At 30.4% G+C, this 23772-nt stretch overlaps 1 protein-coding gene and 1 long non-coding RNA gene across 12 annotated transcripts in view; one reads left to right on the forward strand and one right to left on the reverse strand.

Moving 5' to 3' along the window:
* The window catches only part of LOC134718802 (uncharacterized), a 42809-nt gene extending 34694 nt beyond the window's left edge, over positions 1–8115 (reverse strand). Inside the window, exon 1 of the long non-coding RNA XR_010107446.1 lies at positions 7869–8115. This is a non-coding gene — a long non-coding RNA (uncharacterized LOC134718802). The remainder of the gene's footprint in view (positions 1–7868) is intronic.
* LOC134718752 (band 4.1-like protein 2) overlaps positions 1–23452 on the forward strand; it is a 68339-nt gene extending 44887 nt beyond the window's left edge. For 5 of the 11 annotated variants that reach the window (XM_063581439.1, XM_063581508.1, XM_063581516.1 and 2 more), the window contains 19 exons: positions 1113–1200; positions 1731–1883; positions 2505–2602; positions 3072–3250; positions 3504–3691; positions 5143–5352; positions 5721–5786; positions 6512–6559; positions 6838–7272; positions 8386–10656; positions 10890–10931; positions 11672–11734; positions 13500–13781; positions 15082–15189; positions 16146–16301; positions 17266–17469; positions 19474–19569; positions 19860–19972; positions 21473–23452. In XM_063581439.1, coding sequence (XP_063437509.1) covers positions 1113–1200; positions 1731–1883; positions 2505–2602; positions 3072–3250; positions 3504–3691; positions 5143–5352; positions 5721–5786; positions 6512–6559; positions 6838–7272; positions 8386–10656; positions 10890–10931; positions 11672–11734; positions 13500–13781; positions 15082–15189; positions 16146–16301; positions 17266–17469; positions 19474–19569; positions 19860–19958 — 4786 coding nt within the window. In that variant the 3' untranslated portion in view covers positions 19959–19972; positions 21473–23452. Of the gene's footprint in view, positions 1–132; positions 169–1112; positions 1201–1730; positions 1884–2504; positions 2603–3071; positions 3251–3503; positions 3692–5142; positions 5353–5720; positions 5787–6511; positions 6560–6837; positions 7273–8385; positions 10657–10889; positions 10932–11671; positions 11735–13499; positions 13782–15081; positions 15190–16145; positions 16302–17265; positions 17470–19473; positions 19570–19859; positions 19973–21472 lie in introns of those variants that run through there. The other 6 variants (XM_063581525.1, XM_063581458.1, XM_063581467.1 and 3 more) reach the window with 6 other exon arrangements.
* The last annotated feature ends 320 nt before the right edge of the window (positions 23453–23772 follow it).

Below are 23772 nucleotides of genomic sequence, written 5' to 3' on the forward strand. Positions count from 1 at the left end.
ATTACACAAAACACATAAGTAGGTCAATAGTGTGAATAACACAAAACACACAAGTAAGTAGGTCAATAGTGTGAATTACGCAAAACATAAGTAAGTAGGTCAATAGTGTGAATAACACAAAACACACAAGTAAGTAGGTCAATAGTGTGAATTACACAAAACACACAAGTAAGTAGGTCAATAGTGTGAATAACATGAAACACATAAGTAAGTAGGTCAATAGTTTGAATAACACAAAACACATAAGTAAGTAGGTCAATAGTGTGAATAACACAAAACACATAAGTAAGCAGGTCAATAGTGTGAATTACACAAAACACAAGTATGTTGGTCAATATTTTGTAAAAAAAAAAAAGTTTTTTGAATGGATAGGTTGATATGTGTTATAGAAGACTAAAAAATGTATCTATACTGTGATGACTGAAGAAAGAGTGGGTTAGAAGCCAGTGCAAATAAACTTCAATTAAAAATGGTTAGTTTTGTAAATTTTGTAATTTGGTTTGTAAAAGTCAAGAATGCTGGTTGAAATAATATGCAATAGAATACTACTACCGATAATAAATAGTTTCTAATGTGTTGTCCCACAGCTTAAGCAACACTCAGAAATAACTTCTCTTATCTTGCTTTGATTTTGTCAGCGTCGCACTTTACATTTAACTGCAAATCCTTGTAAAGGATTCGTCTTAAGCTTGGTCAATTCTTATACAGAACTTTATATTGTGTACATACTAATTTGATATTCTAAACGAGAAATTTTGGTTTTTTTCCTAATTAAACATAAACTCTGACACTTCAGCAAATATTATTTGGAGATGACAGAAGACTCACACATTTTTAGAGTGACCACAACCTATATCTTTAGTCATTGATTCAGCATTCAAAATTGTTCAAGAATTTACAATAAATATGATAATTAACTTCACGATAAGAAGAGATAAATAATTTCTGAATTCAGAATAAAAAAACTTATAAATTTCATTAAATAAAAGGTTAAAATTTCTCAATCTCCTCTTGTATGTATTTCTAGAAAAATGGGAGTTAAATTTGACAAATGTGATGAATTCAGAATATTGTAGTTACCAAATAATGTAAATTTCTTCTTTGTTTTTCAGAGGTTTAACACCAGAAGAAGCAGAATTGCAATATTTAGAAAATGCCAAAAAATTAGCTATGTATGGTGTTGATTTACATCAAGCTAGAGTAAGTTTTCATTTATAAAATAAAATACATAACTTTTGAGACATTCAATAAAATTGTCAATAAAAGACAGTTATATTGTTTTGAAATTGGTTTCGCTTCACTATTTTAGTTTAAGGTCTTGAAACTTAATATTCAATGCTTATTACAACCAAATTATTTTTCAATTTTGAGTGGCTTCAGTTACATTGTTCTTGAGTTATGTCCCTTTTTAAATGATAAAAAATGGTAAATAGGCATTTCCTAATTTTGCCACAACCAAAATTCTGAAATTAAATGTTTTGGAGTTTTCTATGGCAAACTTATGAAATGTGCACCTAATGCTTATTACCACCAAACACAGATCAAGTTTAATTTGGGGGTTTTCAAAAGTTCTCGACTGAAACCTCTTTAAAAGTAGAAAATTTGTCTATTTTCTGTTTCCTCTATCTGATGGCCTTATAATGGATGTTTAACAATTTTATCATTAAATATTTACCTTAGATTATAAATATTTGTGTATTTGGATTAACATTAAATATTTTCTTTTTCAGGATTCAACAGGAGTAAAGTTAATGTTAGGTGTATGTGCCAGTGGTATACAAGTATATAAAGACAAATTAAGAATTAACAGATTTGTGTGGCCCGCCATTTTAAAACTTTCATACAAAAGGAATAACTTTTATGTAAAGAAAAGACCTACAGAGGTATGATAATGCATTATATATCTTATATGAGATTATGGGGGAAAAAGGTGAAAGATTCAAAAGGGATATTAAAATTCTTAAGTTAAAAACAAATTGATAATGCCATGTCAAAAAAAAAAAAACAGTAAGCAAAGCACAACATCTAAAACTAGAGAAAGACCAACATGAACATAAACATAAAGATTTATTAGAAGTTAAATTTGAGAATGGAAATGGGGAATGTGTCAAAGAGACAGCAACCTGACCATAGAATAGACAACAGCAGAAGGTCACCTACAGGTCTTCAATGCAGCTAGAAATTTCCGCACCCAGACGTGCTTCAGTTGTTGTTTTTGCATAATTTGAATTTTGATACTACATAAAATCTATAAATATATACTGCTGATTGTTATATGTTGAAAAGTTAAAAGTTAAAAAAATTCAAATCTTCTAGTTAGAAAAGATTCTTGAAAAGTTTTTCAAATTTCAGAATCATGCCTCCAAACTGCTTGGATCTTTTATTTGAATGGAACATTTGCCACTAGAGTAAACTGCAGCAATCAGTCTTATGAATCTTGTTTTTTTTTGTAAAATTTTAGAGGTTCCCTTAGAAAAGTCAATATAATCTGTATGTTGTTTCAGAATGAAAAAGATGGTGAGACGATTGGTTTTAAATTAGAAAATCATAAAATGGCTAAAAGATTATGGAAAACCTGTGTAGAACACCATGCTTTCTTTAGGTGAGAATTTACATTTATATGAAAATTGTTTACCATAAAGAATATTAAAAGTAATTTTATGGGGGTGTATCAAAGCATTTTTCAAAAAATTGGTCTAAAATGAAATAATCATCATCTTAAAAAATAGTAACCATATCATGTCAGAGAACTTTTTCTTTGTACCTGAATGTCTTCTAATGATTTCTGAACATGCATTTATTGCGTGTAGCAAAGTTACTTAACTGACATGAATAAGGAAAGGCACTATCTGAAAAATATATTTCTGCACATATGGTTACAGTCTCCTTGTACTAAAAATCCTAACAGATGACAGATCTCATTTTAATCAGATTTTATTTTCATTATAATATCTCAAAAAGCTTCCTATGAAGTGACATTTTTGTAAATTAGAAGTTCTTTGTATTTCTAATTATGTAATTCAAGGATCCTTTGTTACTGATAGATATTGATTATGAAATTTGTTTTTCAGATTACATCAATCAGATCCACCTAAAAGTTCAACATTTCCTAGATTTAACTCAAAGTTTAGATATTCTGGTAGAACACAAAAACAAGTCCGAGATGAAGTGGAAAAGATTGAAAACAAACCAAAATTCGACAGAACACACTTCAAATACAGCTCAATGCCACAAACAAACAATACAGAAGGTTAGTTACAATAGCATCATGTTTTTGTAGACAGACTGCTTGACTAGGAAAGTTATGTCTCTTCTTGACGAATTGGAATTATATTTTTTTTATATTTAGTTGTTTGTGATTCATAAATCTTTGTGTTAAGTTGTGCATATTTCTTTCACTGTAAGAAATTGTTAAGCTCATCTAGTCACAGGGCAAGTATAAGAAATTGATATCTCTTGTGGTCTGTTGTCTTTATTCATGATTAAATTGTTATTATCTTCAGGTTATAACCATGGTTACCCAGACGAGAAAGATAGAACAGATCAGAAAGGTGTGACCACACCATCAACAGAGAGTGGACCTCCTCCATACTTTACTGATGGTTACAATACACTAGAATCCTCAGCAGACAAACCTAACTCTCTGGGCAATATGTCAGAGGACAGAACAGACAGAACTCCAGGTCATGAGGTCAGTTACATTATATATTAGGTTTATTATGTGGAATACTACTTTCACTGTTTATTTGCACCAGATTAGGAGTGGGATTGATTTATGTAATTGAGAGATTTGGTTACTTTATACAGTGAATCATTCTTTTTATGGCTCAAATTTATTAACAAACAATATACAGACACATAGCATAGCAAAATCATTTCTTAAAGAAATATTATATTCACTAAGAAAAAATCTTGTAACAACAAAATTGATTTTAGATGATTGTTTTAAAATACATAGGCCATTTGTTTTCACTTTTAAATTGTTTCTCATTTTTCACCCCTGGACTTTTAACTAAAAGCTTACTTCATATAGATGATAGTTCAGGCAACGATAACAACAACTATTCAGCCATTACATTTTATATAGAAGTTCGTATTTCCGCCCAAGGCGACGTCACTGACAATACGACGTCGACAATAAACGTACAATAGTTGGAACGTTATGTTCCCGCGATAATCTCAACACTTCATGGTATGTGGGACATATAGTTATTCTTGTACTTTAGACTTTGATAGAAAGTTGTAAAATTGGCAATCTCACTTCTATCCAAGGGAAGTAACTATTGCTAAAACACATAATCATAGAAATTAAGATTCTGCAACTGTTTAAGTTTGAAGATTTTCAGGTTCTTTAAATGGTTTTTAAACATATTAAATTAAATGATTTCATTTGATAGTAGAAGAATCTAAAAAGATTATATTAAGGATGTCTGCTGCTCTAATTTAAAATAACAAGGATTTCATGTGGTTGCTTAAAATGAAAACAACTTTGATATTTAAACAAAATAAAGTAATAAAATCATTAGTCTCGTGTGTAGTTTTCAAAATACGAGACATTTAGAAAATGGCGGGAAAAGGGTTTTCTTCAGACTTTACTATTTGTTAACATTGGAATTGTTTTTTACCCTTTAAACCAAGAAAAAATAACAAGGATTTCATGCCGCCGGATCACTAAATCTGAAATGATCTATTTAACAGATTTATGAAGACAAAAGTGGGGTGCCGTGTAAATTTTTTTTTAATACATTTGGATGGATAAAACCTGAGAAAATCGAAAATATGACAAGAATTCAAAAACATGACCAGCAGACATCCTTAAGGGGATAAAGTATTGACCTGATTTTGTTGACCAATGCAAGTACAGCAATAATAAGATGCACAAAACTTATCAAAAGTGTTTATTTGCTGGTTGAAAAATAATGCAAATTTAAATTGTCCTGAATATTTGAAAACTTTGATCCTTGTGTCTTTCTCTTGTATAAGTAAAACAAGAAAATGAAAAGTTTCAGAAAATAAATAGGTTTACAGTATTTTTTATGGGTTTTTACTTTTCCATCTATCAAAGAAACAGTTTAATAAGAGCTGGTCTTCAATGGACTAATGCGTAGTGTGAATACATTATATGTAATTTGTGTATTTTAGGATGCAACACAAGATTGGTCACCAGGTGCTGGTGATGCAGCCACATTAGAAGCTCAAAACAGAGGCAAAAAGTCAAAAGAAGATAAAGAAAGAGAAAAGAGGGAAAAGGAAGAAGAAAAGAGAAGAAAAAAGGAAGAGGAGAAGGAAAGAAAACGATTAGAAAAAGAAAGAAAACAAGGAAAAGGTGCTGAAGACAGAACAGATAAAATGGTACGGTTTGATCAGCTAAACTATTTTCTTAAATATATATTCCTTATGGACTATAGAAGATATGGTATGATTGCCAATTAGACACATCTCAAGCAGAGACTAAATGATATAGAAGTTAGCACCTGTCCCTCAAAAGTATTCTACGATGAGCAAAACCCATACTGCATAGCAAACTATAGAACTCTGGAAGAGGATGAATGTAAAACAATTCAAATGTGAAAATTAGCAGCCTGATTTATGTTCAAAATGATAAACAAACACTCCCCTAACCTGGAACAGCAGTATAACGTAACAACAAACTATCAAAATATGCATATTATTATAAATTTACAATTTCCAAGGATACTAATACTGGTGATTTGTTTCAGGGTGATGAATCAGCAACATTAGGTTTGAATGGTGAACATTACCCTGGATCAGCTGGTCTTGATTCTGTAAGTATTATAAACAAGATTGACTCCAAACGTGAAATTTGTAAAGCTCTTTAAATTCTTATTTTGGCTTGTTTATTTTTAAACATTTAAAACTCTTTTGAGAGATTTATTTTGGCAATTGTACATGGTAAGATAGCAATCTATTTTAAAACATCTTCACCAATGGATTTATTTCTATTTTAGGGAAAGTTTTTGAAGTTGAGAATTTCTATTAATATTTTTTTTTGAACGGTTTTAATAAATATTCTAAAACAGACAAAAGTACAAATTACAGTAATAAAGACTGTAAAGAGACTTTAAGGAACACATCTGTATTTTTAGGCTAGTTGCATGATCAAAAACAGCCTGTCTTTGTGAAAGCAGTATTAGTTTCTGTCTGATAAATTGGAAAGGCATAGATTAAATATATACTGGCTAGTAAGATCTGAAATAAAATTATTCCAGAGCTGGAGATTACATTTATTAAACTAGTGTCAGATATTCTACAATGAGAATATATCGGCATAGCTATATCAAATATGAAGTCTGATCATATATCATGTTGTATTGAATATCATATTGTCATAAAAAAAATGATATATTTATAATGCATCAATTATCATTTCTTGTGTAATGTAATTTTAAGACAAGGCTCAAGTGTAGTTACAATGGTATTGAAGCATGTAGTGTGTCTTTAACAAAATGTTGTTTGTGCATCATATTAACATGTATTTATGTTATACCAGGGGAAGATAACTGCATTAGCACCACCAGATGGAGCTGATTCAAGAAAGGTTAAAATTCATTTATTCCCATATTATATCAAGCATAATAGTCCAGTAATTTCTTTCTTTTTTGTTTGATGAAATCATTTATTATTTCAATTTTAAGTTTCTTTGCAGTTTTGAAAACATCAATTTTTAGTTTTTATCATAATTATTCAAATCATTTTTTTTCTCAATGTTTTTAAGTTTTTAAATCACTTTTTTCAATAAGTAAAAAAAATACATAAAAAGCAATATATTTTTCTTTAAAGCTGATTTTGTAATTTCAAGAATCATTTTCAAAACAGGATTTAGAACAACAGCCAAAGGCTGAGACAACAATTGATGATTCTTATAACAATATGGGTACTGGGCCTGGAATTAGAATTGCTCCCCCGCTGGTATCAGAAAAACAAAGGTCAGTTGCCTCCCCTGAAACTGACATAGATGATGGTGATGATGCTGAAAGAAGGAAAAGAGAGAATGATAATAAATTAGATAGAGATGATGACCATAAATTGAGTAGAGATGATGGTCATAGAAAGTCAGATAAATTTGATGACGATAAAAAGAAGGGTGACAAATCTAAAAGAAAAGAGTCTGACAAATCTAAAGACAAGAAGTCTGGTTTCTTTGGACGACTCAGGTCTCCAAAGGACAAGGATTGCAAGAAAGGAAAGGGGAAGGAAACTGACATTGATTCTGCTCCAGGAAGTCCAACCAGCCCTGATTCAGCATATCAGGTTAAAAAACACACCTGCTTGCTTCAAAATTATATTAGGGCAATGCATATGTATGTGCTATATGCTTAAAACCATTTTATTTATACAATTTTTACATGTATTTTTTATATTCATAAATATATAATTTTAATTTCTAAAATATTTTTTCATAGAATATAGCTTTTAGCAATATATAGATATATATGAAACTCCCTTTTCAATATAGTTATTACATTTTGCATTGTAGAATAGTTGATGCCATGTTGCTTTTATTGTTGGGGAAATTAGCTTTTGGGTATGCCTTTGCTTCTACAAAGATGTTCTGAAACTTTTACGTTTGTTTAATTGTTTCAGACAATATTGACGACTTCCCGGTACATTTGAATTATGTTATGTACGAGTATATTAAGATTTTAAAGTATTATCTATTTTGACTTCCCCTACTTGACTAGCTTGTATATAAAGTGTGTAAAGCAGGGAGCTGGGTGTATAAGTCTTATAGGTTTTCTTCTTGAGTAGAAAATACATTTCAAAATAGAAATAATTGTTATGAGCATTTTGTTATTTTTTTATATTATAGATTTTAATTATAGAAATAAGCATGTTTTACTACTTACAGTTTTTGGCATGTTCTTACTTCCTTTGACAAAGTACAACAATGGTGACAAGATAACGTGTTTCCTGATACATCACCAAGTACTTTTAAAAGGAAGTTATATGACAATGACTTTGTATATTTTATCGTAGATTTTATGTGGAGAAGTTCACAACTAATTATAGATTTGAGAGTAAGCATGACAAGCTTGGAACAGTTATGAACCAAGCACCCTGGAGTTACAAAGGTAAAAGTATGCATGGACACTTAAAGCAAGAACATAAATCTACTGGCTGCCAAGCAGCATGAAATTATCTTACCATCCAGCATGGATATCAAAGTTAGTCCAAAGCACAGTCTAAATTAATAGCAATATGTTATTAGATTTATGAAATGGAAAATCTATCAAAGACTTTTGAAAATTTGCATACTTGTAATTGAGCATGGCATGGAAATAATACTCAAGGCATGAGTTTCAACTAGATAACAGAAAAAATAATATTAGCTGTATGGCTAATTATATCTATCTTTTTCTTTAGAAAGAGACAATTGTCAAGGAAACCAATGTAGTGGAAGAAACACAAATCAGCAATACTGTCCAACCTGCTGTTAATGAAGCTTCTGAAACAGTCCGAGAGGTAGTGATAACCGTGGTCGCTAAAGAAGAAACGAAAACAGACATACCAGAAGTCAAAGTTCAAGAAAAAATTGTAGAAACTATCACAAACAAAGATGCTCCTGAAAAGGTTATAGAGGAAGTGGATGGTCATTGTGTAGGAAGAAACAGTAATAATGATATTGAGGAAGTGAAAGTAGTTACTGAGGAAATAACAGCTGAAAAAGAAACAAAAGACGTTGAGAAAATAATGGAGAATAAAGAAGTGGAAGAAAACTTATCAGATTTGTCTAAGTCTGAGGAAATTAAAACTGTTGAGAGGATTATTGTTAAAGAGGAGACTGTAATAGAGGATAAGACAATTAACAAAGAGGAGAAAGTTAAAATAGAAAGCTGTAATGGTCCTTTGATTGAGGCTATTGAAGATGAAGTATTTACTACCGAAGTACATAAAACAGAATCAGTGGGTCTCTCAGTGATCAGTAATCATGTAGGATCAGAGACGGGCAGTTTGAGTAGTGATAGTAGTGATGATGAGGAGGTATGTGGCTCTTATCATGTAGAATCTCCTATGGAAGAAACACCACCCAAAGTGAAAGTAGAAACCATTGTAGAAGAGGAACAAAGTGAAAGTAGAGTTGAAGTTGTTAATTGTAATGAAACAGAAACTATTCCAGTAACACAAACTCAAGTTGAAGTAAAAACAGAAATTAAAGTAATTGAGAGTCCTCTAATATCAGTGGAAGAAAAACAAACTGAGAATGAAATAGAAATTGTGACTACAGAGGAGAAAGATATAGTGGACAGTATAAAAGTTACTGAAACAGACACTGTATCAGAAGTCAAGCAGGACATCCAACCTGAAGTTCAGAAAGATTTGTATGTATCAAATGATGTTCAGGGTGAAACACTAAATAATCAGGAGACATTGGTTGATGATAAAAAGGATAATTGTGAGAGAAAGGTGGACGAAAAAAGAGATTTTGATGTTGTAGTTTCTGAACAAAAGTGTGTATCGCCTGATGGTAATCAAGTTATATCACACCGTTCTGAGAGAACGACTGAAACCATTCAAAAAGAGGTTTTAACACATACCCGCAGAGAACTGAAGCCTGAAGAATTTGAGAAATACAAAAAAGAAATAGAAGCCGCAGACAAAAAGAGCAGAATGGGATTACAAGATGAATTAGGGGAAGTTAGACAAGTCATAGAAACTGTTGTTGTCACAGATATTAAAAACGATAGTGGAAATATTGTATCAGAGGAAAGAAAAGAAAAACCTGAAATAGAAGAACCAAAGGAGGTAAATGCACCTGTTGAATCAGACGTAAAGAAAGAGGAGAGTGTTATTGAGGTTAAAGTTGTCAAATCTGAAAATACATTAGAAGAAAATGTTAAAAAGATGAAATACATTGATGACAGCTCTGGTGATAGTGTCAGTGAAAAGGTGAAAGAACATGATGAAACACCAGAAGTTATAAAGCAGGTAGTTAATGAGGAAGCTGGGAATGAACATGTTGCTCCTAAGCTGGATAAAAAGGAGAGCATGCGATTGAAAAAAGAAGAGAAAGAAAGGAAAAAGAAGGAACTTGCTGAAGAAAAAGAAAGAAAGAAAAGGGAAATACAGGAAGAAAAGGAGAGGGTAAAAAGGGAAAAGCTAGAAGAGAAAGAGAGGAAGAAGAAGGAAAAGGAAGCAGAAAAGGAAAAGAAAAAGAAGGAAAAGGAGGAGAAAAAATCTAAGAAAAATAAAAAGTCTGAGGTAGTTGTAGAACAAGGCATAGAAGAGGTAACAGATGGAAATGTTGAAAAGCCAGAATCAGAAAAAGAGCCGACTGTAGGGTCTGTGGAGAAGGTTGTAGAGGAGCGTGTTCCAACAGCTATAGCTATGGTCATGGCAAAACAGAAGGAAGACGAAAAAATGGAGGAAATAAATCTGAAAGATGAACCAGCTGAAGAGGAAACACCAAAACCAGAAGAACCAGTTGTAGAAACAAATAAAAAACAGAAAAAGCCAAAAAAAGAGAAAAAAGAAAAACAAAGTAAAAAGGAAAAGGAAAAGAAAACACCAAAAAATAAGAAAAAGCATAAATCTACAGGTTGTTTTGGAGCGTCTGGTGAACTCAGTTCTGATGAAGAAGAGAAAGTTGAGGAGAAACCCCCTGAGGAAGTAATAGAGGAAAAAGTTCAGGAGGAGGTTCTTATATTTCAATTCTTGAAAAAAAAAAAATATTGTGAAAAAATGTTCATTGACAATAATTGAATTTTGTTTTGAAATAGTACTTCTTCGGAAAAGGAAAGAATTGATTTAACATTTTTTTGTTCACATAATGTTAATTAATTGTAAAGTAATTTTTTGTCTCTGTTTTCTGCATTTATTTATTTATCTAAGAACTACAGTTTATTATGTATTTGTGTATAATTATATAGGAAGTGAAACCAGTAGAAGAGGTGAAAGTCAGTCCCAAACAGGTGCTCTATCACAAGCATGACAAATGTCATACTAAAACTTGTCAATCATTACTAATAATTAGTTGTATAATAAACCTTTATTAGGGTTTTACATTGTACTTAATATTGCTCATGAGCTCACCACAATGTACTTATTGTTTCACTAATACTTTCTTGTCAAGTTCATTGTTGATTTGTTTCTTTTTCGTGACAGCACTATTTCTTTTTATTATCATTTCCATACACTTTTTTCTTTCACTTTTCTGACAATACCCCTCCACTTTCTCATGTCCATACTTTTTGCCTGATTGCTTTATTTCATTCCTCTAAAATTATATGTCTTAACATATAGTATAACAATTAGTACCCTAGTCTTGAGTCCATTTTTCCTACATTCAGACTATTCTATGTTGCTTATACCATACTGTGTAATATGTTATATATGAACAGCATGGTAGTTCTGTTCAACATATAAAATGTGTACCCATTTCTATAGAATTATCTATTTCTATAGAATTATATATTTATAAAATAGACATTGTTTATTATTTGATTTTTTCATCATTGTTTTAAATTGTCAGTATTGAAATGAGTTTAATTTGTAAAAATCTTAGAAGAAAGTTAAGATACTTATAATGAGATATGTCTCCAAGGAAAGTCTTGATTCAAAGTAGATGTTATTAATTGGAAAGTAATAATACGTGAAGATATTAAGTAAACATATTCATACATTAGGATGTAAATATAATATATTATTTCAGAAAGGGAAAGGTCTCGGTTGGGCTTTACCAGGGATGGATGAGTTGCAGAAGAAAGGAACAAAGGTTTGAGCTCATTCTTACAAAGCATGCAGCCAGTAACTTTGTTTCTGTCAATTTGCAATTGTTTTTTGTTTTGGGGTTTTGAAATTGTTAAAATTTGATAATTTTCTTCCTAGCATGACCGTTCAGATACCAGGATACTTAGCTTTTATTTTGTTTATTTTGTGGCAGTGTTTTTTTCTGCCTTTTGGATTTCATATTAGAAGACTTTTCCCATTGAATTTATTTCATTTTGTTATGTTGCATGTCACAGTGCATTTTAAGGAGGTATTATGATTACACAATCATTAATAAATTATTTTTCTTTGTAAAGGGTGAAGTCTTATTTCATAGGGTTTTTATTGTCGAGCCTGCAACTTTTGTTGCAGAAAGCTCGACATAGGGATATTGATCTGGCGGCGGTGTTAGCTAACTTCTTAAAAGCTTTATATTTTAGAAGGTGGAAGACCTAGATGCTTCATACTTTGTATATAGATGCCTCATATTACGAAGTTTCTGTCAGTCACATGTCCAATGTCCTTGACCTCATTTCATAGTTCAGTGACCACTTGAAAAAAAAAATCAGAATTTTTGTAATGTTGAATATTCTCTTATTATAAGTAATAGGATAAATATATTTGGTATGTGCTTACCTTGCAAGGTCCTCATGCCCGTCAGACAGTTTTCACTTGACCTCGACCTTAATTCATGGATCAGTGAACAAGGTTAAGTTTTGGTGGTCAAGTCCATATCTTAGATACTATAAGCAATATGGCTAGTATATTCGGTGTATGGAAGGACTGTAAGGGGTACATGTCCAACTGGCAGGTGTCATCTGACCTTGACCTCATTTTCATGGTTCAGTGGTTATAGTTAAGTTTTTGTGTTTTGGTCAGTTTTTCTCATACTTTATGCGATAGGTTTACTATATTTGTTGTATGGAATGATTGTAAGGTGTACATGTCTAGCGTGCTGATGTCATGTGACCTTGACCTAATTTTCATGGTTTAGTGGTCATAGTTAAGTTTTTGAGTTTCGGTCTTTTTATCTAATATAATATCCCAAAGGTCAACTATATTTGGTGTATGGAAATATTTTATGATTTATATGTAAGTCCCGCTGGTTTTATTTGACCATGACCTCAATTTCACGGTTCATTGCACAGTGTTAGTTTTTGTGTTTTGGTCTGTTTTTCTTAAACTTTAAGTAATAGGTCAACTATATTTGTTGTATGGAAGCATTGTTAGCTGAACATGTCTGCCTGGCATGGTTCATCTGACCTTGACCTCATTTTCATGAGTTATTGGTCTTTGTTTAGCTATATTGGTTAATGTTAAGTTTATGTGGCAGTTGTAATCAAGCAAATATACTTAGGACTATCCACATAATATCAATGATTAGTAAAGAAGGCGAGACATTTCAGTGTGTGCACTCTTGTCATGAAATAGTTTTAACCAACTTTTGTTTTCATTTTCTGCTGTAGTAATGCTTTTCTGTGGTAGATTTTGATTTTTATGGCATTTTTGAATGGTTTATTGAAGTCTTATTTGAATGGGTAGGTCCTATCCTTTATTTTGAATTATGTAAAAAAACACATGCTTTAAAAAGATATTTCTAGTTAGTTTCTCAAAGCATGAAGTACTGATCATGCATTAGGGCTAATATACATTAGATCATCATCAATAGAGATTTTATTCTGTTATAACTGATTTCATTGTTTATAGTCGATAGCCATACGTATAAATATTAGTGATAACTTTTAGTCAGTAGCTTAAAATTCATCCTGCAGCATGAAGACAAGACTAAACGACATAGTACTACCTCGTCCCATTCAACACACTCTACTCACGACGACAACGCCAAAGCACCGATAGCTGACCTCATGGAAATGCAGGATCAAAATATGCAGAATTTAGAACCTGTCGGTATGAATGAAGAAAAAACTACTGCATCTGTACCAAAAGATTTACCAGAACCATGTGCTACAGAGGTTGAGGAAGTACGGGAAATAATTGATCTTGTAGAGAAGACAGAAAATGTTACGACTGAAGCAGCTATTACAACTCCTGAGGTTTGAAATATCGTGCATGGAAGTGATTTGAATGTTTGCCTCTTTCCCTCAGATTGCTTGTTGTTACCGGAATGATTGAATTGAAATTTTATAAAACGAAATGCATGTACCATCAGAGTGGAGTTATGTATTGTTGAATTCAGAATGAATGTGTCTTAATTTTGTGACCAATTAAAAAAAAAGTTTGAATAGTGAAGTAACTTATACATTATGAATGTACGAAATCTATTATGTATTTGTTTGCATGTATATTGTAAAACATCTTCAGGGACATATGAAAAGAATTGAAAATGTTCAAGTCAAAATAGGTGATGAGATATCTGAGAGATTTTTCAGTACTCAGTATATATGTTTTCAGATTAATAAGTACAAAACTTGACTGGTCATAAGATATGTCTAGTTGTAATACAATGAATATCAAAATGTTATCACAATATCTGTATCTTAAAACTTTTTCTTATAAACAGAATATGCAAGCTTTCAAGTTGATCAAGTTGGCATTAAAATAGTTTTAAAAATAGTGTAATACATTTACAAATCAAGAATATTTGATGTTCAGTATATTGCAGAAACTAGCCGATATCATTACTTGAACTCTCCTACTATCCAACAGTTTTATTTATTTTGCCATATAAAACTAAAACATTAGCTTATGTACTACAGACCCTCTTTTATTACCTTGACCAATCTCTTGCTTGTATATGTATTGTTAACAGTTATTGTACTCAAATATATACAGTGTATATGATAAGATAATAATTAATTTCATGAAAAAAGTGTGCATATCTTTTCTGTAAATGTGTCCTTTTAAAAATTTGTTTTTCATTTTACATTTGAAAAAGCTAAAACATATTTTACAGAATAGTTGCACAGATTTATTACACAGATTTTGTAAAACATATTTGGATATCATTTATATCATTTTTCTCCAACATAAATGTTGCTAAGCATGTATAATGTTCAAATTTGAGTTTTTGCAGTTGAATAGTAACTTGTATTAAAGAAATAAGTAGTTTGCTTCTAGTGCAGCTTTCTCTTTAGTTAATGCATTCTTTTATGCAGTAAGATGTATGCTTTTGGGTTTACAGTTTTCTATGAATTGTTTATTGAAAATTGATAAATGAGACTTTCTTTTTCAATATTTTTTAATGGAAATGAAGAAAAAGGGTCCTTCTTGGACTGGTTATATCATATAAGAGTTAGTATTTCCATAGACTGATTAATGACAAGATATATTTAGTATTTTTGTAAAGTTAAATGTGTAGCTTATCCTGTAATAATAAACTATTGTGTTTTCTAGGTTGGACTGGGTATGGATGGAGGAGACATGATCAACCGAGTTTTACCTGAAGGAGAAGGTTCTATAGATAGAAGAATGCAATTTATCCCAGTAACACCTCCAGTACAGGTTACTATCTTACTTCATGCAGTTAAAACATTTGCAGACTACTCCTCTTAAGGCTCTTTGTCAGTTTTTAAACTCAATGACGGAAGACTGAAGTGTTATGTCCAGCTCTTGCAATTGATATATGAATTTCACTGATTTGACCTACTGTGGTTTACTGTGGTTTAATGATTAATCATGGGATATTACCAATGTTATTTAAACTGATCGGGCGGAGCTTACGTTTTAATTTGAATAAGGACACACATTTGAAGATGTGTGTGGCAAGGATGATTGCGGTTATAATTATTACAGATTTTTAATCAGTGTCATCATAGTATTTTACAAATGAATAACTGGACACTTCATTAATGAGTTTATCCTAAAACACCTATTCATAGATTGACTGGTTTGTTATGAGCGAACTGGTGAAACTCCGCCCAGTCAAGTGAAATAAATCGAGTAATACCTATTTGTAAAATCCTAATCTTTAGCAGATCTAGATTTAGGGGATCTAAATGTTGATTACATTGTGTAGAAAAATATTTGGGTCTCCGTATACATTAAAAAAAAAAGAAAAAAAAGAAAACATCTTAAAATGGCAATGAAAAAATTGACTTAAGATTTTCCACCTTAAGAAAATACCTGTAAAATGAGATTTTTCTACCAAAATTTGCGGAAAACATTTCTTGTTCTTTCGATTATTGCTGAAACTACTTTTGATGAAATCACTATTTTTGGAAAATAGCAGAAATGACTTTTTTAAAATCTTTTAAACTTTGATTTTAAACATGACCAAAATGATATGTTATATTGAAAAATGAACACTACATCTTATAGCACTTCATTGTTCTTTGCAAAGCTTTCATAGAGGCTAAGCAGTGTTATTTGACAATTAAAACAAATGATTTTTTTATCACCCTCACATAGTAAGCTGTATGAAGTTAGTTATACTAATGATTGTTTTGTTCCTATTTCAGGAGACTAAAGATTCACTGAAGGGCCATAGCAATTCAACAATGCCATTTTTCGATTCTGCGTCAGGAGATACCCTTGGCAGAAAGGTACCACCCCCAGTTCCTCCAAAGGGCATGAGGAATGGATTTTCGGAGGAAGACAGATCAATGCCAGACATGGTTAATATTTTTTACTTTTTATTAACAATTCTTTTTCTTCTACATATTTCGGTGTAAAGTTTATTTTAATTGGTGTTTCTTTATTGGAAAGGTGATGGTAGGTTATTGTATTTCAGTCTACTAATTACACCACTATTTTAGTTGAATCGGCTAGATTCAGTTTCTGATGAATCATTTTTTCCCTCCTGATGCAGATTTATATGAAATCAAAAGACCGTCTTTCTGCCATTAGTAAAATCATTAAGCTGACTCCAGCGGTACTTGCCTCTTAAATTTAATTTAGGAGCTAAAAACATGAATTATTTGGGATATTTAAAAAAAATATTTGCTTCTATTATTTCAATTTAGAAATTAGAAAAAAATATCTGTTTTTTTATACCTACTTTTTAGGTAGATCTTTTAATGTTTATTAACACTAACCTCTGATGTATATGTTGTCAAAATATGTCAATAACATATGGAATGTTTGTCCTGTCTACGTTCTAATGTGACATAATGTCCTGTCCATGTCTTCTAATGTACACAATGTTTGTATTGTCATATGCCTGATTGGTAGTGTCTGTCATTTAATTACCACAGTCAATAAACAAAATATTATAGGATGTCGTCCAATCTTCATAGGGAGACCATCAAAATTTAATGAAATTTGATAAAGATTTAAATTGATTTTACAAAGTTAATGAAAGGTGTGATTTTAAACAAATAGAGTTATTTCCCTTTGAGGAATGTTTTAATTTTGCCCTGACTTTTGCTGTTGGAATGGTTTTATATTTCAGGTTTTAATGGCTAGTGTTATGCATTGTTTTTGGCTTTTACAAGTTGCATTTCTTTTTGAGCATTTGTTGCCAGTGTTTAGATTAAACAATTTCTGTCTCTCTGCCGCGTACATCTGTTTATCATCAGGTAAAAGGTTCTTGCGCTGCTTCTGAAAGCTTCAAGCAGATTCCATCTTTCTGTTTTTCAGCCACCAACTATTCCTACAGAAAGTTTTACTTATGAAAATAATACGGATGACATCCCTATTTCAACGAAAAATGTTCCTTTTGTAAAGACAAAAACACAAACAGTTACATATGAAAAAGACGGTTATCCGTATGAAACGGAAGATGGAATCCTGATAAGTTCACAGTCCCATAGTACACGATCACAAACCATTGAAACTACCACAGTAAGTTCTTATAGGCAGACTGTGGTTTCTTATTTACTAACATTTCTTAACTGCTCTTTGTATGTTTATATTTTCTTTAGCATAATGGAGAATGCAATTACAAAAACAGCATGTTGCATTTTACAAACTGGAATGTTTATTTATAAAATTTAAAAAGCATCAGCATTTTAGCTTTCATTTATTTTCAGTGCCATCTGTTAGATCTTGACCAAACTTGGACATTTGCCTCTTTATAAGCAATGACCATGACTTCTTTAAATAAAATCCCTCTATCTTCTTCTGCTCCTCTTTATTTTAAGGTCACTACAAGAAAGTTCAAGGTTAAAGTAACTAACTATAATATAAGATAAAAGTGTAAAATTCAATTTGTTGGTAGAAAATTTGATTTTAATTATGGCTTTAAGTTTCAATATAATGGATCAAGTTCACCAGCTATTAAAGGTATTCCACAAAATCATGGTACGTCACATCCAGTTGTATATGAAAATATGTTGAAAAAAATTATTCCCTTGGATTTGACAGTTGTAGGTAATTAGTCCTATATTTTATATTGCAGTAAAACATTTCTGTGTCATATCATAATCATATGTCTTGGGTATGTCAAAGCAAGGTTAATTTTTATTTGGAGTTTCTATAGAATATTTTGTAAACTTGAGATTCCATGGTTATTAAAGCTTGTTCACAGGTTAAATAAGGGGAGAAATTTGATTGGTTAACTTCCAGTGATGGTTATTTTCTTATATGGAATGAAATGTTATGTGGAATTTTTTTTATAGTACTGGGACAGGATAAAACTTGACTCATTCCAAGTATTTCTTTTTTCAAAACAAAGATAAATTCTGCACAATTTTTTGAAAATTTTGACTAATCAATGATGGTATTACACCTATACAAAAGAGTAAACTTTAGGAGGAAGTATGTCACTTGTTTCACATATGCAGAAGTAAAATGTTCTCTATACCTTATTTCTTTGCTCCTTTTGAAGTTTCCTGGAATCAGTAAGATACATTGAAGCTAGATTTTATGACTTGCAGTTTCTTTCTTGTTTTATTTTAAAAGTTGTTGAAGGAAATAATGGAAAAGTTATATATTGCATTTTTTTTTTTAAATATAGTGTGTTATTTTAAGAATGTATTATAAGTGTTATAATCGCAATAATTTAAACTCGCATTTTGAACTTTTTTTATAAGAATTAAACAGGACATTTCTCAATATCTCAAAAATTAAAATCATATTTTAGTCTTAAATTATGAAATCACAATAATAAATACCAGCAATAATTTTCAGTATTGCTTGTATTGGCAGAGCAATTGTTCTCAGAACTGTATAATTGTTACATGCATTAGTCATTTTACTTACACTTTAATTCATCGGCTAAAAGCATTAGATATATTAGTTTAAAATTATAAAGATCAATTGAAAAAGAAATGTTAATTAACAGATGATAAGTTAGAATTAAAAGTTATTTTACTATAAATGCATTAAAGTGTTGAAACTACTTTTTTTTCAGATTTTAGTCGCTAACTGCTATCTATAACAATATTAGCATGCTAAATAGATATAACCATGCCATATATGATGAGGTTTTGCTTTAAGTGAAATACTTACATTTTGAAAATTAAACCTTATTTTAAAACTTTCTTGCCTTTCTACCTAACACCATTACCATTAAAATATGTTTTAGTCTTGGAGTACTAACTTCAACAGATACATGTAGTATGGTCTTTAAAACGAATTACTAGACAGACCTCATTAAACCAGTTACATTACGAAAAGCATTAAAAATATTATGTAAGTAACAATGTTTAGATTTAATTGTGATATATCAATTGTTAGGAACTGTTAGTTATATGTCACTTATATTTGCAGTGTTTCATGTTTTACCATTTCAATTTTACATAGAATTTACATTGAAATACAAAATTTTTTACTTGTGTATGATTTGATTATAATTTTGTTTATATTGTGACAATATTTGTAATATGGTATATAATTTTGTTGCAGTATAAAACAGAAAAAGATGGCAAAGTAGAAACCCGGGTGGAGAAAAAGGTTGTGATTACAGATGAAGGAGATGATGATGATTTAGATCATGATGATGTAAGATTTACTTTTAAATACAATGTTGTCCCTGGTTTTATTGATACTACCACAGGTGCTTCAGTATAAGATGTCAATGTTTTCATAAATTATTCAAAGGATGTGTTCAAATATTTTGTAGCCCAAACTTCTTATTCAAATGCATGATGAAAAATGCTAGATATTTTTTTAATGTACTGTATGTATTCTATTCACATTGTTATACTATATATAAATGTTGCTTTACTTTTTGATTTCTTCTTGGGTTTTTTTCTGACTTTAAACTGATGTTTAATATTATTTCATTTTAGCTCTTAGCAGAAGCTATCCGTTCAGTAACAGAAATGAATCCAGATTTGTCAGTAGAAAGAATAGAATGTATGAGACAGATTGAAGAAGTGGAAAAATAGAAATTTTAGCATTGGTATGAAAGTTTTTACTCAATATCTGTTGGAATCTAGCATCATGTAAATATTATTAATAAAAGACTCTAGTTTGAGAACTTTTTTAACTGGAATTAAGTCCCTTGAAATATTAATTCTATATGAAATTGCACTGGAAGTGCTCTCAAGTGAAAAAATCTCACAAAATATTTTGTTAATGAATCATAAACCAAGTAATGTCTTCAACCAGTTAGAACATCAGTACTGATCAACTATAAGTTATGCTCCTCGGAAATCTAGATATATCAAAAGTTGGTCCTTTGAAATCTAGATATATCAAAAGTTGATCCTTGGAAATCTAGATATATCAAAAGTTGGTCCTTTGAAATCTAGATATATCAAAAGTTGGTCCTTGGAAATCTAGATATCAAAAGTTGCTCCTCAGAAATATAGATCTATCAAAAGTTGCTCCTCGGAATTCTAGATATATCAAAAGTTGCTCCTCAGAAATCTAGATCTATCAAAAGTTGCTCCTCGGAATTCTAGATATATAAAAAGTTGCTCCTCAAAAATCTAGATCTATCAAAAGTTGCTCCTCGGAATTCTAGATATATCAAAAGTTGCTCCTCAGAAATCTAGATCTATCAAAAGTTGCTCTTCAGAATTCTAGATATATCAAAAGTTGCTCCTCGGAATTCTAGATATAACAAAAGTTGCTCCTCGGAAATCTAGATATATCAAAAGTTGCTCCTCGGAAATCTAGATATATCAAAAGTTGGTCCTTTGAAATCTAGATATATCAAGAGTTGCTCCTTGGAAATCTAGATATATCAAAAGTTGCTCCTCAGAAATCTAGATATATCAAAAGTTGCTCCTCAGAAATCTAGATATATCAAAAGTTGCTCCTCGGAATTCTAGATATATCAAAAGTGGCTCCACGGAATTCTAGATATATCAAAAGTTGCTCCTCGGAAATCTAGATATATCAAAAGTGGCTCCTCGGAATTCTAGATATATCAAAAGTGGCTCCTCGGAATTCTAGATATATCAAAAGTGGCTCCTCGGAATTCTAGACATATCAAAAGTGGCTCCTCAGAAATCTAGATATATCAAAAGTTGCCTAGTAAGAACACTTACAACTAGATTAATGTAGAGTTGTTATGAAATTTTCATGTAAGGTTATATCAGCAATGTCAGAGACAAGTTAAAAAATCAGTGCTAATTAGTGATGTGTACAGTAGTAATGTCCCATTGAACATTGCATTATAAGCACTTGATCACTTTTATTTATTTACAATAACTCCTGTTTTGTTTATATCATCTTCATAAGTAGAATAATATGAAAATAAAATCTCAAAGAGGTATACCTTGCTGCTGAGGGGTTGATGTTCTCAAAAGGCTTTATTTGGGAAATCTTTTCTTTTGATAATTATACATAGAACATACTTTTACTTCAATGTTTATAAAAACTATATTTTGGGAAGCCTTTCTGTTAAAAATCGTACATAGGACATACATTTACTTGAATGTTTATATTTTAGGATGCAAGTGTTGAATGGAGTGCTTCAGAAGAGACATATGATCTTTTAGTGCCTAAAGACTTGTTTATTGCTCTTTATAAAGACGTTGGCCTGTTATATTGTACTGATGGTACTAAACCACAGCACCAGACTGGTTTAGAAAGAATATCGTAAAATGTGATAACAACCTTCCCTTTCCCAAACTAATTATAATCAGTTAGTGGTATTTTAATGGGTATTCAAAATTATAAGCAGTTTTACAGTTTGATTTGATTGTTTGATATTTTCATTTGATAAGTGTACATGGACTGTCATAAGTGTAGTTGCACCTATCATATATTAAACTGCCTTCAGTAGCTTAGAATTCTGTTAATTTCTTTATGAATAGTGTGGTTTCTGGGGGATAATTCAGGATTGTTAAAAACATTTTTTTTTCATAATAACATTCATTTGTTTATTTTCTTCTAATCCAGTCTGGTTTTAAATGCAATAATTTATATGTGAAAGTGTTTAGTTTTTATTGTTTTAACATCATTATAGATAAATCATGACATATTTTGTATAGCTCATCAATTGTAAAGAAAATCCATTTTTATCATGCATTTGTTTTATATATGTTAGTCCATTTATTTTTTATCTTTCGTTGATCAACACATTTGTGAAGAAGACATATATGATGATACTTTTAAGAAATGAGGTTCTGAACCTGAATATTCATTAGTTTACATTTATCCATGAAGCAAAATTCATTTAGGTTTGATTCAATTTTGTTTTTAAATTTTAAAAGAAAATTGAGGACTTTTTATTTTTTGTTGTTAAATTTATTTAGAAAAATGAGGATTTTAATAATTGAACACAAAATTGTATTGATAACAGGGATGAGAGACCACTGAAAATGGAATTAATAATTATACATGATAAAACATTTAAATATTATACATAGATATATTGTTACTGAATATATCGTTTTATAGTTTTTATTAAATTCTAATTTTTTACAAAAAAGTGCATTTTCTTATCTGTTTTATAAATTCTATATGAAAATGCTTATTTTATTTATGAATTAATGTTGTGTGGGAGGCAGCCGGTACAAAGTTGATTATTATTATACAAATAAATTTATTTTTTTTTGTAAAAAAATATAGTTATAACAATTTTTTTTATGAATTTGTAAATTTGTCTTTGGTCAAAAAATATTTCTGTTTTTTTACCACAAGAAATTATTTGACAAAGTAAATTGACAAATCTAATTATATAGACTATTTTATGTTGCATTTTGCTCAATGCTTGTTTCACTTCGACTTGCTTTATGTTTTAAAATAGATGTAGCATAGATTTTGAAGCTTGAAAAACATAAAGCCTTCTATCTTGCTGTCTTTGTAGGTGATAAGTCTGCGCCATTCTTTTGATCTCCTAAAAATTTATTTTTTATGAAATATTTATCAAGATTTAATTTTAAGCCATTGAAATCAGTGAGAACTGTTTTCCTTTCTTATACAGGTTATCCTGAAGCAGTCTGTATTCTTTTCATTATGAGAAAAAGTGGGGACTACTTTTACTTGTACATATTTTTTTTACATAAAAGAATATATTTCACAAATAACATTAAAAGATGTATATCTTCAGTAGCAGAATGACAAACTTTCACACCCATGTCATTATTGAGTTATTGTTTATAAAATCACATCAAAAACCTTTGATATTTTTTTTATGTTTCATAAGATACATGGATACTATACTACAAAAAGGTTAGAGTAATTGATATTTTTGATATATGGTAAGGAGTAATCTCAGATTTTAATCATTATCAGTTTGATGAAATGAAAGTCATTCTGCTGAACTGTCCTGTCATAAACCTTCTGTAGTTGTCACACATTTTATGGTTGTTTTAATTGTCGCCTTGAAAAGGCATTATTTATTTTGTCTGTTTCCCACATATTATAGCAGCTGTTCAGAACATCATTTTATTCTTAAAAGCATACTAATAAATTTTTAAATGACGCCATTGGATTTTTGTTATGCCATTTGATTTCCAGAAGTTTATCCAATATATTTGTCATTTCAATGTGAAATCAAAGAACATCTAGTGATAATAAATCACTTTGTTATAAAACTGGTACATTTTGGATATATGTTACTGCAAACCAGATTTTACTGAGAAGCACATATTGTCCTAGCGTAATAGAAAGAAAGGATATGAGGTATCCATCCATGACACAAATTCTGTTCTGCAAAAAAATCAAAGAGAAAGAACATTACTTTTATTGATGTTCTTCATCTCAAAATTGCAGCGAGGCCTTCAACTTGAAGCAAAAACAAAA

Source organism: Mytilus trossulus, chromosome 1 (assembly GCF_036588685.1).
Source record: "Mytilus trossulus isolate FHL-02 chromosome 1, PNRI_Mtr1.1.1.hap1, whole genome shotgun sequence".
Taxonomy (NCBI): domain Eukaryota; kingdom Metazoa; phylum Mollusca; class Bivalvia; order Mytilida; family Mytilidae; genus Mytilus; species Mytilus trossulus.